The sequence below is a fragment of the Penicillium canariense genome (assembly GCF_028826845.1).
Source record: "Penicillium canariense strain IBT 26290 chromosome Unknown utg000007l_segment0_segment0, whole genome shotgun sequence".
Taxonomy (NCBI): Eukaryota; Fungi; Ascomycota; class Eurotiomycetes; order Eurotiales; family Aspergillaceae; genus Penicillium; species Penicillium canariense.
Genome location: NW_026622734.1, coordinates 458,216 through 471,494, shown reverse-complemented (window position 1 = coordinate 471,494; position 13,279 = coordinate 458,216). Strand labels below are relative to the sequence as shown.

The 13,279-nt window shown below is 47.6% G+C and overlaps 5 protein-coding genes across 5 annotated transcripts; 3 read left to right on the top strand and 2 right to left on the bottom strand.

Moving 5' to 3' along the window:
• Positions 1–460: 460 nt before the first annotated feature.
• On the bottom strand, positions 461–1,188 carry N7482_009210 (GNAT family N-acetyltransferase; the record flags this gene model as incomplete). The annotated part of the gene is made up of 2 exons (XM_056691334.1): positions 461–708; positions 765–1,188. 2 exons carry the CDS (start codon positions 1,186–1,188, stop codon positions 461–463), a joined length of 672 nt encoding a protein of 223 aa, XP_056539040.1.
• A 509-nt stretch (positions 1,189–1,697) lies between these two features.
• N7482_009209 (cysteine hydrolase family protein) lies at positions 1,698–2,633 on the bottom strand (the record flags this gene model as incomplete). Its single annotated transcript, XM_056691333.1, has 1 exon — positions 1,698–2,633. One exon carries the CDS (start codon positions 2,631–2,633, stop codon positions 1,698–1,700), a length of 936 nt encoding a protein of 311 aa, XP_056539039.1.
• Positions 2,634–5,130: 2,497 nt separating this feature from the next.
• Positions 5,131–5,640, top strand: N7482_009208 (uncharacterized protein; the record flags this gene model as incomplete). The annotated part of the gene is made up of 1 exon (XM_056691332.1): positions 5,131–5,640. One exon carries the CDS (start codon positions 5,131–5,133, stop codon positions 5,638–5,640), a length of 510 nt encoding a protein of 169 aa, XP_056539038.1.
• A 3,403-nt stretch (positions 5,641–9,043) lies between these two features.
• On the top strand, positions 9,044–9,358 carry N7482_009207 (uncharacterized protein; the record flags this gene model as incomplete). Its single annotated transcript, XM_056691331.1, has 1 exon — positions 9,044–9,358. One exon carries the CDS (start codon positions 9,044–9,046, stop codon positions 9,356–9,358), a length of 315 nt encoding a protein of 104 aa, XP_056539037.1.
• Positions 9,359–10,062: 704 nt separating this feature from the next.
• Positions 10,063–11,718, top strand: N7482_009206 (aldehyde dehydrogenase family protein; the record flags this gene model as incomplete). The annotated part of the gene is made up of 4 exons (XM_056691330.1): positions 10,063–10,551; positions 10,605–11,077; positions 11,131–11,548; positions 11,605–11,718. The coding sequence occupies 4 exons, from the start codon at positions 10,063–10,065 to the stop codon at positions 11,716–11,718; spliced, it is 1,494 nt and encodes a 497-aa protein (XP_056539036.1).
• Between the last annotated feature and the right edge of the window lie 1,561 nt (positions 11,719–13,279).

Below are 13,279 nucleotides of genomic sequence, written 5' to 3'. Positions count from 1 at the left end.
TTTATGTCAATGTGTACTCTTTAGCCTAAATATTGAAATAGCGTTCATGGTGATTATTCATGTAGGCTCGTTGCCCGAAAAGCAATCTAGTGAACTGGACTTCCCATGAGCAAAACATGGCTCTAACCATGTACGTTAAAATGAAAGCTTTGAAGGAATTGCATCAAAATTTGTCGCATGCAAAAACCAACATTTTTTTGAAGTCACGTCATGCCGCAAGAAAAGCGCAATATACAGATCAGAATACTATCAAAGGGCAGAAATCTCATAATAAGACTACTGGTAAGTAGTCGAAAAGAAACACCGAATGAATCTCTGTATTCATAGAGAAGACCTGTTGAAGAGAGAATATCTTTAACAATGTAAAGTCCATCGCAATGCGGCGGCTACAAAAGAAATCCTGTTCCAACCGGAATTTACCAAGTGAACCCTGCGCACCTCTAAATACAATCAAACGTGCTCAATTAGGCAATCTCCTCATGGCCCTTAGGCGAGCCATCCCCTCCCCACCATACTTCGCTAAATCAACTGGAATCGGTTCGACATCTTGAAATCCAAATTTCTCGTACAGATCATGACCGTCATTCGATGCCTCGAGCCAGAAATCAGTAAGCCCGCTATTCATTCCTTCGTCAAGGCCTTCCTTGAGAAGGGCTGACCCGATTCCATAGCCGCGATATTCTGGCAGCGTCGCCAGGACTTGTAGGACTATAATTCTCGTTAAATTTACCGATCACAACAAGGGGAATCACATATATACTTACACCCAAACCGTCTTTCCGTCATATGCTTCTTTCTCATGGCTACGACGTCGCGGAAAAACTTGTTGCAGCCGTCCGAGTTTGCGGAAGCCGGCCACTCAATATCCTTCCAGTCTTCAATAGGCACTGCCTCAAGGTAAAAATGCCAGAGTGAGAGAGCAACAACTTTCTCCTGGCCCTCAGGATCAGTAGTTACTGCCTTCCACATTCGCGCCGTTTTGTCATTTTGCAGTTTGTCGATAAAGTCCTTTGTACGAACCGACGTATCGCCAGGGGGTCCGAACAACACACAGGCAAGATTGTGCTCCGGCTTGACTTTGCTCGCCGCACAATTCGAAACAGTTTCGACCATCGCCATCGCGGCACAATCTTCCTCTGTTGCAGGCAGGACCTTGAATTGTAAGGAGCTAGAACTCGACACAGCCATCGTGAAGACTAAGGGGAGTTTGAAGAGACAGATTGGCCAGAGTTGAAGACTATTTCGCAACAATAAAAGAAAATATATTATGGGGAACAATTCTTGGTTAGCCCCGAGGGGGAGGCTCGGGATGATTTATAGTGCTTGTTCTGACCCTAAGTGCTTATTTTGACCCTAAGCCCAACCTGGTGTCCGACCAGCTAGGTCGAATTCGGCGAACAATTTTTCTCTCTTTTCGGTCGCCGGCGCTTGAGATCCACAAGGATATTTCTGGGGGGCTAATTAATTTCCGACGGAACCGAGATAGCACTTACTTTGCTGGAAACCTAGTATGATTCCTTCGCAGCGACCATAACCGTGGTTTACTTATCTGATGGCTGCCTGGGCTAGGGTAGGAATGAATGATAAGATACGGGCTCACGAGCGCCGACGGTCGCCCCACCTTACTAAGTCCTGAGTAATCGTCAAGAGTTCAGGTTGTGCAATATTCATTGTCAATTATCGATCGCATGAATATCTTACGTGGATGCATTCTCAAGAGCGTCGCAAGTTGTCACGAATCCCCAACAGTTACTGACATTGCATTCCCACACCTCACTTGCGCCAAAGGGCGTACCCGTTGCTGTTCCGTCCCTCAGCAAGATGCAGTCGTATCCCTTGCTATAAGCATCGGTCAATGTGCTACCAACACATTGATCTGTGTTTACCCCTGCAAATAGTAGCGTGGTGATTCCTTCTTGTTCCAAGAAAATCTCCAGCTCTGAACCTGAGCCCCAGAGCCCAGACATCCGGTCCTTATGAATTAGGACGTCGGGCTTCTTCCGTGTGATATCGGCCCGCGAATCCCGATTTGCCTTGTATTCTTTGTCAAATTGATCATAGAGCGCAGCATTCCAGGAGTCACGCATAAGAACTCTTCCTCCTTGCACGGTGTTGTCATCTCCTAGCTCCACATCACCGAGGTCGGTACCGAGTCCCTTATAGAGTGCGGGGTTTTTCTTTCGAATCATGTTCGGTGCAGATGGTAGAGAAGTCTCGCCTTCATTCTGCTTCGCTCCAGATGGACTAGTGTCGTAGGTACCGAAAGTACGCATCAGTCCTGGTGGCATGGTATTCAGATCGTGTTCTGTAAGACCCCAACACAGCCATATGACACGTATGCCATGAGCCCGAGCAGCTGGAATCCCGGTGTTCAGCAGCGCCTGCGCGGCTTCTTCTGCCGCAGTAGGTCCATTTCCAACTCGCGGTCGTACAGCCGGATGCAAAAAGAAGTTTTGCATGTCGATTACCACGAGTGCACTCTTCTGTGGGTTTATTCGAATTTGGTTCCTCGTCGTTTTGAGACTGATGGGGTCATTTGACTTGGTACCGCGGCAGAGATCAATGGTGTCGCTATCGGGTTCATAAACCCAAAAGTTTGTTGCATCGTGTCCGATTGTTTGTGGTGATCGCATATTGTGTGTCATGAAAGAGCCAGGATCATTTAGTCAAGTTGAGTTTACAGCACACAGTGCCTTTTTAATGTTCCGCGGCACCTTCCCGCAACATGTGTCCTCTCGCTATCTATAACCCCACTTCCCCGCAGCTGCAACACAGGCAGCGATAAGCTCATCTCCCAGCAATGTTACTGTAATATGCTGGCATTATACAATCTTTGTATGCAGGCAGAAATGAGGGGCTGACTAATTGGGCAACGAAGATGAGTTTACTAGTTAACGGAAGTTAAGTTAGTGATGCCTTAGTCAACTGAGTACTGGGGATGTGGAGATGATTGGATGTCAGCATTGACAGCTTGAGGAATGAAGAGACTGTCAAAATTCAAGTCGATAGGAAAATAGATAAGCCGACGAGGGATTATAAGTAGTTCGTAATTGCAGCAGTCAAACAAGAGTCTTATCCCATGTTGGCAGGATAACTAACAACCACCGTCAGGTCTGTCTGCACGGTAGCTGCCTAAGAAAACCGGAAGTACGCGGCTTATCGTACGGGACACGTCTTTTGAATTTAGATCGTACCAGACATAGGCGCGATGAAACTTTACACAGTAGCTAATTCGAATTCTGCCATAAGGAATCGGATTCATCGGTATCACCTTAGTAAGAATGGTCGGATTGTTGCGCTGGTAGGCATGAGCGTGGCTGCGCACGTCATTTGTCAGCCACAGGACAGTTCCGTGGTTGACGCCACTGGTAGATTCTACGCCACATCCCTCTGCGGGATCAGAATCCTCGGGTTGCTTCTCGACCATCGACGAGTGCCTTCGGGCTATTCGTAATGGTCCCCGGTTTTGTCTCCACATTTTCACCTTCAAGAGAGAACCTGGAAGAAACTGGGAATTGATTTCCACCGAATGATATATTCGGAAGGATCTTCTTTATTAAAAAGAAGTCCCTGCTTTCCATGGTTTATGCGGTGGACGATCGAGAGCCCGTTCGGTATCAATTATTGTGCAACATAAAGATGGATTCTTGGCGTGATAATATATACTGAAGAAATATGATGTCCCAACACACCGTATGACAGACCCGTGCCAATCTCTCAAGAGGTCTCTTGCATCCAGTCAATTCAGGAGACATCATCTCTCTTGCGAAGGCAAAAAGGCTCAATTTTTGCGCAGAAAATCCATGTTCCTGTTAGAAACGCTGGCTTTCTCTTTCTTTCGATCTCTTTCCCTCTCCATCTCCCGTCATATTTCTCCTGCATTTTCACTCCCATGTTAGAGGCTGTTAGTCATCGCGACCCCGGTAATTGTCTGTCCAGAACTGTGACCCAGACGAGCCAGCCCTATGGTTCATGAGTCCGCCCTAGGCAGTTGCCTCCTTAGTCAGCATCCATTCGGCCTACCTTCCGAAATAGTAACTAACGAGGTTCCACGTACAATCTGGATTATGCAGCAAGAGCCTACGTGTCAAGGAAGATAATTTATCAGGCATTTTATGCCATTTTGATTAGATTTTTGATCGCCACCGGCTTCTTCTTCAGTATGGTAGTTAGTCGACGTGGATATTCGGTTTAGTTGAAGAGGAAGCTTTCAATATCACCCAACGAATTCAGAATCCCGTACGTTGACTTTCCTTTGATGAGAATACTCTATTTGAGCAATTTAGCTGTAGATAAGTCTTTCGTCTAGAATTGCCCTCCTGCAGGAACGGTATCGTGTTGATAAAGGGGTGCACCATCAATTGATTCATCTCCCATCGCATACCGCATCCACGAAAACTGGATCGCATACCGCATCCACGAGAACTGAAAGACCCCCGTCACCCCATCTAACAATTACTTCGCCATGCTGCCTAGTTTTGATCAGCTAATAATCAATTCTTTGGTTCGGTTCCTGCAAATTTTGCAGGAACAGGCACATTGAAGCCATTGTTGGTGAACGGCAAAATCATCATGCGCAACGAGCCAAACGTCTCAAAAAGAAGAAACGCCACTGACGAAATACCCCATTTATTCGTTTGTTCCTCCAGGGGATTCAGCAAACGATATTCTCTACCAGTTGAATAGCATGGAAGGATGGAAAATTCGAAAACCTTGAGGCCTTCCGGAAGCCTTCCATTTCCGGCGATGGCAAAGGTGGTCGAGACCCTTGGGGTAAAGATGGCCCACCTACTTCGAAGCGATTGGCGAACCCCATGAACTGTCAACTCTACCGGCTGAGTCGGATGGAGTTCGCGGCTCAGATTTGCCACAACCCCAACTGCCCAGGTACAATAGGTATATATACCAGGATATGTCTCGAAGATGTTGCTCCTTCTTCCCATCAACTACTACAATCTTTGATAGTTTTTGTCCTTCTCTTTCTCTTTCTCTTTCTCTTTTTGCTTTTACGATCTGATCATTCTCTTTCAGATCTTTACATTCTCTTGTCAATCTGTTTATCAGACGACACTGTCCTTATCCCACATACCGTCTTTTTGGCATTCTTGCTCAAACGATTTCATTTTCAAGATGATCTTCGCCAACGTCTTCATTACCAGCATCCTCGCTGCTGCTGCCGCGGCTCTGCCTCACCGTGCCCGTGATTCCGGTTCCAGTGGCAACGTTCAATTTGTGAACAACATGGGCTCCGACCTCTACCTCTGGACAACCTCGTCCGACCCCGGTAGCATGAAGACTCTCAGCTCTGGCGGTGGAACCTACAGCGAAGAATGGCAGACCAACTCCAACGGCGGTGGTATCTCGATCAAGCTATCTACCACTCAGAGTGAAGACAGTGTGCTTCAGTTTGAATATACTGTCGACTCCGACACGCTGTACTGGGATCTGTCATCCATCAACTTGGATTCGTCCTCCGACTTCGTCAAGAATGGCTTCTCTGTTACCCCCAGCGATTCGAGCTGCAAATCCGCCACTTGTGCGGCCGGCGACTCCAACTGTGCCGACTCCTACCAGCACCCTGACGATGTCGCGACAAACTCTTGCTCGACCTCCGCCCAGTACATCGTCACCTTGGGATAAATTTCCCGTCCATTCGTTTAGGCTCGAATCAAACCACCATTCATTATACAACGCGTTTATGGTAGATAGATTCCTTATAGATCGGTCAGATTTTCACAAAAGCAATAGACAAATGTCAAGGGTTACCTTGCAGCATACAAAACTTCTTGCCTACTTGGATCAAGCAAACATTGCCAGTATAGACTCCTCGGCATTAACCAATATCATATCATGCATCATAAAATCATGCAGACGTGTCCTGGAGGGTATAAGTTAGTTAACTAACGTAATTCCCGGTCGATCCGAACACCCGGTCGTTCCGAACACCCACCCCTACTAGGAAATTTTGAATATTAATATCTCAACCAAAACACATGAATTTGACCTTAATCTAGCGGTTTTTACAATAATTAACCTTATATCCGACCTACCCGTACCCACTATACTTCGGTAGAGCTTTTCTGATTAGCTAAGCTAGTTGAATAGCCTCATCGCCCTGCGGCTGCACTACTACTAGAGTGTCTTTAATTAGCTGATTTAGCTGCTAAACTAGCTATAGGCCCTCTTCGACCGTAAGGCCTCCTTCGTGTACTATCTGTTATTTAGATCGTATACGTTTTTAGCGTATTTTCTGATTCGCTGTATATAGATCGCTGTTTTCCTACGCTAATAGTGCGGCCCCGTAAAGCGATATACAAGTGCCTTTAATAATCTGATCTAGTACGGTTTTTGATAGGCTCGGAGGGCTATTTAACCGATATCTTAATAGATCCTTTAATATCGAAGCTAATTTTTGTAATTAGATGACCGTTCTAGGTATTTTTAGGCTAAATTAGCTACAGCTAGTAGTTAGCCTGCTATTTAGTAGCAATAGCGTTCGGAGTAAGATATTAAGCTTCGAAAGTACTCGATCTACGTCGACCGGAATAAGACTAGTAGCAGCAAAGCTATTTTAAATAATATAAGGTTAAAAGGCCTCCGTACGTACCCAGGCGTACTCTGCGAGGAAATCGAATTTATCGATATAGTTATATAACGCCCGAGCTAGATCGCTTACGTAGCGACCGTATGTACGTTTTAATATAGTAAAACACCTAACATCAAGCGGTTATAAAAGATACGAAGAGTACAGAGGTATATAAAGTGGTATAATATGATTTTATATACAGATCTCGTCGAATTAAGGTATAAGATAGCTACCGTAGCTATTAAGAATCAAGAGTCGATATTTCCCCTTCGTACGTATCGTCGTCGCTAGAATAAATAGCTTCTATAGCCACCGAAGGCTAATTTTATCGGTAGTCTAACCGTTTAGCGAGACCTCGATACGCTAATCTTTTAGAAGATAAAGCTTTTTATCGAACCACGACGCTATAAAGTTTTTACTTTTAAATATTACACACGGTAGTAGCGAATAGCCACTAGCGCTCACTGCTTCGACCGCAGTAACCTATTTACGATTACCCGGTTATAAAATCGATCGCCGACCGTAATATTCCGCCCTTATAATAACCTTTTATATAGCTATAATCCCTATAGCGAAGCCGGTCTCGTCAAAGTTATAGATATCCTCCGATTAGATACCGTTCGCGTCGATAATATCTTATACGGTCGCAAACTAAGCTCGTAGTAAGATAGGGTCTTCGTTTTAGGCTCTTTAATAGTCGTAGCGCCTAGAGAAGGCTAAACGAAGCTCAGGGCGTCTTTAGACGAAGGTTAATAACCAGTTCTTACCTACCGTAGGCGGAGGGTCTTTACTACGCACAGCCAATAGAATATTAGCTATTTTACGCACAGTAGATAGCCTAGGCGCTGCACTACGCGTATCCATAGAGATTATCCACTCAGTAAGCGAATCCTCTTTATATTAGGTCAATTTATGACCAGATAGGCGCTTATCGACGCGTAAGGGCTGGCCGTAGTGACGGTCGTGTAGTGTAGTAAGTGGTATTTCGTATAGCTTCGCCGCCGCGCGAAGAGAGGTGATGCGGCCATTTTTAATATCCTCTAGGGCTAATAAGATCTTACCCTCTTGAGGGGCTAAGTTCTGTGCAGATCTAGAGCGAATTGGTGGCATAGTAGGTGGTTGAATTGGGTAGGTGGTTTAGAAGACGCGTTTTTTGAAGGGGTGTTCGGAACGACCAGGTGTTCGGATTGACCGGGAATTACGTTACCTTAAGCTGGTTATGTAATTCGCTTCTGCACTGCAAGCCTCCCGGTGACTAACCCTCGATATGTGAGATCCCTTCAAATTCTTCACAGTGCTCGCACGCTTTCGGTCGTTACTTTTCACCATAATAATAACAACAATGAGAGTGTGTTGTAACTCAGGGATTTATGTAGACTGTTGAACCCAAGAAGAACATGGTATCCTGCGAGAAATGCCTCTCCCAACAAAACACTCCGAGGAGTTGGAAATCCGACCACTGGGTGATACCTGGAACTTTCCGCAATCATGTCCTACAATTATGGTATTCGTAATATCATGTCATGCTGTAGGATCCCATCTGTATCGTTATATGCTCTTGCTATTCTATTATCGACTTCGTCCTGGGTTTCAAGAGCACGCCCGGATACTCATACCCAAAAGAGAATTGCTGACGATGCCTACGATGCGGTATCAGAGCTAGCACCTATGTTAATAGCGATCCATTTCAGATGTCTTGCAGAGTCATTGCGCCTTCTGAAACATCGTTCTGCCCAAGCTCAATATCTACAAGGCTATAAAGACTCTTACCGGCTCGAAAGTTCTGTCTTTCGAGAACTTAGTTCCATGTGAAATCCTCAGATGCCTTTTCACCATTGCCTGAAGAGAGAATATTCCAAATCAAGGATGCAACTCGGGGTAATGATCTGTAACCTTTGCGTCGTGGTCACTCGCTCAGCAATTCCAAGATTACTTTCCTTGTCTCGACCATTCCAGAACTCTTTCCAATCCGATTTCGGCGATAGCATCAAGGAAAATCGCCGGAACGATTAGAGACATCTTCATCTTCTTGAAGAAGTGAGAACTCCTCTAGTCGCGGGCATAGTCTCTTGAAACAGTGGTTGACAGACACCTCATAATGCACACAATTTGACATGGAATGCGGAGCGGGGAATTCTCGCTTTGTGCCCTGCGTGTGTCGACTCTTCCACCAGATACGGGTCCAAGAAATCAAGGTCACGTTATATATAGGTAAATCAGCGCTACAAAATGCCTGGTCGATTCAAAATAGCCGCCTCCATCGTAGGTGAGCGCTGGCTCGGCACCACCGGAGACTATCGCGACGGGCCAATGCTCCGCGGACCGCGGGGTGGGGCCAGCGCGCGCTCACCGGTCGAACCCCATCAAAGGCCGAACGTCCTTAAAGCATCTATTCAGAGAGATCGACTTCTTTTGTAGCTACTAGGAATCATTCGAGCATACCCGCCCATCGGCAACATGACCCGAGCTCTCCGTATTGCCGTTCTCGAATGCGACACCCCCATTCCGCCCGTCAAGGAGCGACTCGGGGGCTATGGGGACATCTTCACGCGCCTGCTGAACCAGGGTCTACAGTCGTCTAACAACTCCACTATCAAGATCCAGGAGATCAGCAGGTGGCACGTTGTAGACAACCCGGTTTACCCCAACCCAAATGAGTACGATGCTTTGCTCCTCTCTGGAAGCAGTATGTGTCTCCCCGCTCCGCAAGAGGGTCCGCTAGCTAAGAGGTTCAAGAACATGATTCCTTTGTCGACGATCCCTGGGTCGTGAGCCTAACCGAGTATATTCATGGTGTCATCGAACAGCACAAGAAGCCTGTTGTTGGTATCTGCTTCGGACACCAGATTATTGCGCGAGCCTTGGGGGCGCGTGTCGGCAGGGGAGATCATGGATGGGAGGTCTCAGTTGAGGAGGTCACTTTGACAGATGCTGGGAAGGGCATCTTCGGCAAAGATAAATTGGTAAGAATAAACAACGTGGGATGCATTACAAGACAACTTCTCACGTTGGATAGTATCTACAACAAATGCACCGTGATGTGGTCCACGACGTGCCTACGGGATGCGTTAATCTCGGGTACAGCCCTCGATGCGCGGTCCAGGGACTTTACATGCCAGGGAGATTGTGGAGCGTTCAGGCACACCCCGAGTTCACTGAATTTATCATGTCGTGCTTGTTGGACGCCAGGCGCGGACTCTTTGGCGACGAGCTTTATAATGACGGTGTTTCGAGGGCGGCAAAGCCTCATGATGGAGAATTTCTTGCTACGGAGATTATCAAGTTCATCGCGGACGCGGTAGCATAGGGAATTAGACAAATTCTACATTTGAACGATCTATAAATCGAGTTGGAAGGCCTCTAAAAAGTACAGAGGGGCGGAGTGAAGAGTATCGAGGACCTGCCGGGAAAGTGGCAAGAAGCAGGGCGCGCGTGGAGCAGACCGCGATAAGCCGAGCGACCCCATAAAATCCGATATGCCCCTCCTCGCGCTCCCGCGAGTTCGACACATCTCCAACCACTTCTTCCTTCCAACACCACAATCCACGACGGATTCTTCCACAATGGCAAACCAGATTCGCACTATCAACCCTGCGACTCATGAGGTGATTTTTGACCAGCCGGGACATTCTCTTGAAGAAGCCGGCAAGATCGCCACCGCCTCCAAACAGGCCTTCCAGTCGTATCGCACCCTGAGTCTGAATGAAAGAACCGAGATTGTGAAGCGAGCTCTCGCAATCATTGACTCCCATATTGATGAGCTAGCTAAAGAGCTCACCACGCAGATGGGCCGCCCCGTTCGCTACTGTGCTGGCGAGATTAAGACGGCCGCCATTCGTGCGGAGCATATGATCAAGATCGCGCAGGAGAGCTTGGCTGACCTGCCCGGACAGCCCCAAGAGGGCTTTAGACGCATGGTCAAGCGTGTGCCTATTGGCCCGATTCTCATTGCATCGGCGTGGAATGTACGAGGCCCCCATCAATCCCTATTACAAACAATATGCTGATCGCCACGAAGTATCCTTACTTGACCACTGTCAATGCGCTGGTCCCGGCATTACTCGCTGGTAATACCGTGCTTTTGCGCACGTCACCCCAGACTCCCTTCTTCGGTGACAGGTTAAGCGAGATCTTCACTGAGGCAGGATTGCCGCAGAATGTCCTCCAGGTCCTGCACATTGGAAGCTTGGATGTTCTGGACCAGGTCGCTCAGCTGCCGGAGATTCAATCCGTCTCCTTTACTGGATCAACTGCTGGTGGCATCAGGCTGCGTGAAGCAACTGCCAAGCAAGTGAAGCCGCTCCACCTGGAGCTCGGTGGTAATGACCCCGCCTACGTGCGCCCCGACGTAGACGTCAAGAACGTTGCCGAAAACCTGGTTGACGGAGCGGTCTTCAACTCCGGACAGAGTTGTTGCGCCGTTGAGCGGGTTTACGTTCACGAAAAGATTTACGATGAGTTTGTTCGCTGTGTGCAGGAGGAGCTCAAGGGGTATGTTCAGACATTCTCCTGGGTTGAGCAACGACAGCTAACAGCCTTACTAGATATAAACTGGGCGATCCTCATGATCAGACCACAACTACTGGACCTGTTATCTCCGCGCCTGCGAAGGAGAAGATTCAATCCCACATTGACGATGCTCTGAAGAAGGGTGCTGTTGACGTCACCCCGGAGAACTCCACATTTTCCATGGCCAAGACAAGCCAGAAGGGCAACTTCCTGGCCCCGGTCGTTCTGACCAACGTCAACCACGGCATGGTCACCATGAAGGAGGAGACCTTCGGCCCTGTGATGCCCATTATGAAGGTCTCCAGCGACGAGGAGGCCGTTGCCCTGATGAACGACAGCGACTACGGACTGACCGCCAGCGTGTGGACGAAGGATATGGCACGCGGTGAAGAGCTTATTGAGCAGATTGAGGCTGGAACTGTGTTTATCAACCGATGCGATTACCCGAGTCCTGTATGTTCCCCGATTTCCCCTGTACCTGAGGGGACGCTTTACTAACATTCGTACAGGATCTCGCCTGGACAGGCTGGAAGTCTTCTGGTTTGGGCTGCACACTAGGTCCTCGTGGGTTTGACGGGTTTGTGAAGTTGAAGAGCTATCACATCAAGGATGCCTCCGCTTAGACCTACCGACTGGGATTTTACTGGCGCCGGGACCGCTACCAATCTAGTATCGCGAACTGTGATATGACTTAAAGTTCCGGCATCCATCCCGTCACCTTGCTACAATTATAAATACACTATTGATCTGGAATCAAATCAAGACGCTTTTACAAGTTCTCGAGGATGAGAGAATACAATTACCATGCGCCGTAGAGCGCAGGAACGGCTGTGTTCCCTTTCAGTCACCCGATTCTTGGCATTCTTACCGTCGCACCGCTATCAGGCACGGGACCCACTCGAGCGCGGTCCCGGACCGCGCTACCTAACTCCGAGAGCGCGGCGAAATATAGAGGACGGATCAACATCAGTTTTACTCTTAATATTTGTAGTATATGACGCTTCCTAGAATAGGCTTGATGTTATACATCACATCTGTGAGAACCAGAAGAGTGTATTTTACACGAAACTATTATATACACGCCACCTCCGTGGACTCCTTCCCTCCAGCCTCGCTTCAGCGGCAGCTGCCGCTTTAGTATGTATCAACACGATCTATCAGGTTTGGGGTTACATCCTTTAGTACAATCTGGCGCTGTGAGATGCGATAGATGAACTATCTTCAATTTCAATGTCTTGCATAGTCAGTGTAATCACAAATATTGGTTGAGAAAAGATAGGTATGTCTGCAAGATCAGTGCAGTTGGTACAAAACAACTCTTGTAAGTAAACTCATGTTGCGGTCCCGAAGTTTCAGAATTAGCTTTGGCAAATCGATAGGCTGTCAAGAGAGCGCCTAGGAATTGCAGAATCCCAAAGAACCTCAGTCCGAGCGAGGGGGTTTGACCAGCAACTGATAGTCCCCAACCCAGAAACATAGCACCACTTGCTATAAGAAATGTTGCAGTAGCCTGACGCACCCAAGCTACCTGTTTTGGTGTCAGGATAATCGCAGTGGTTCTTCTTCCCGACTTGAGATCTCCATCCACATCGTGGAACTCTTGTATTTGTACCGTACCCCATACCCACAAACTCATTGCCGCGTCCAAGTTCCAACTCATGTCCGAGCTTGGTATATATTCGATGACGACCGCGTTCAGCAGCCTTAGGAGGAGCACATTTCCCACCCCAGAAAATGTGTTGCGCATGAACGGATTGTTGATTCTAGGCCGGACATAGCAAAAAAAGACCCATATCTCCCAGTAGACGAGATATGTTGCGGCCCACTTCCCAGAGAGGGCAAAGACAAGTGTCGGCATACCAAACCAGCTAAGGCCCCACCTCCAGCGTGCTCCTCTGATGCTTAAATGGCCAGAGGGAATAGGTCTATAAGGTTTGTTGACGGCATCCTCGGTAACTGATGTAGTTTGGTTTGCGATGTCGAAGGCATAAGCGTACGAGACAGAAGCCACCAAAACTCTGAAGAGCAAAGGTGCTCTCTCGGCGGGAATTGGTGAGGCTAGCCACCTTGCAAGAAGTCCGGTCAGAAACTCTCCTACGCTTATTAAAGCGTTTGATCGAAGAAGTAAGCATGTTATTTTGAGTTCGCACGACATCAATGAACCCAGTGTATGTAGACATTGGA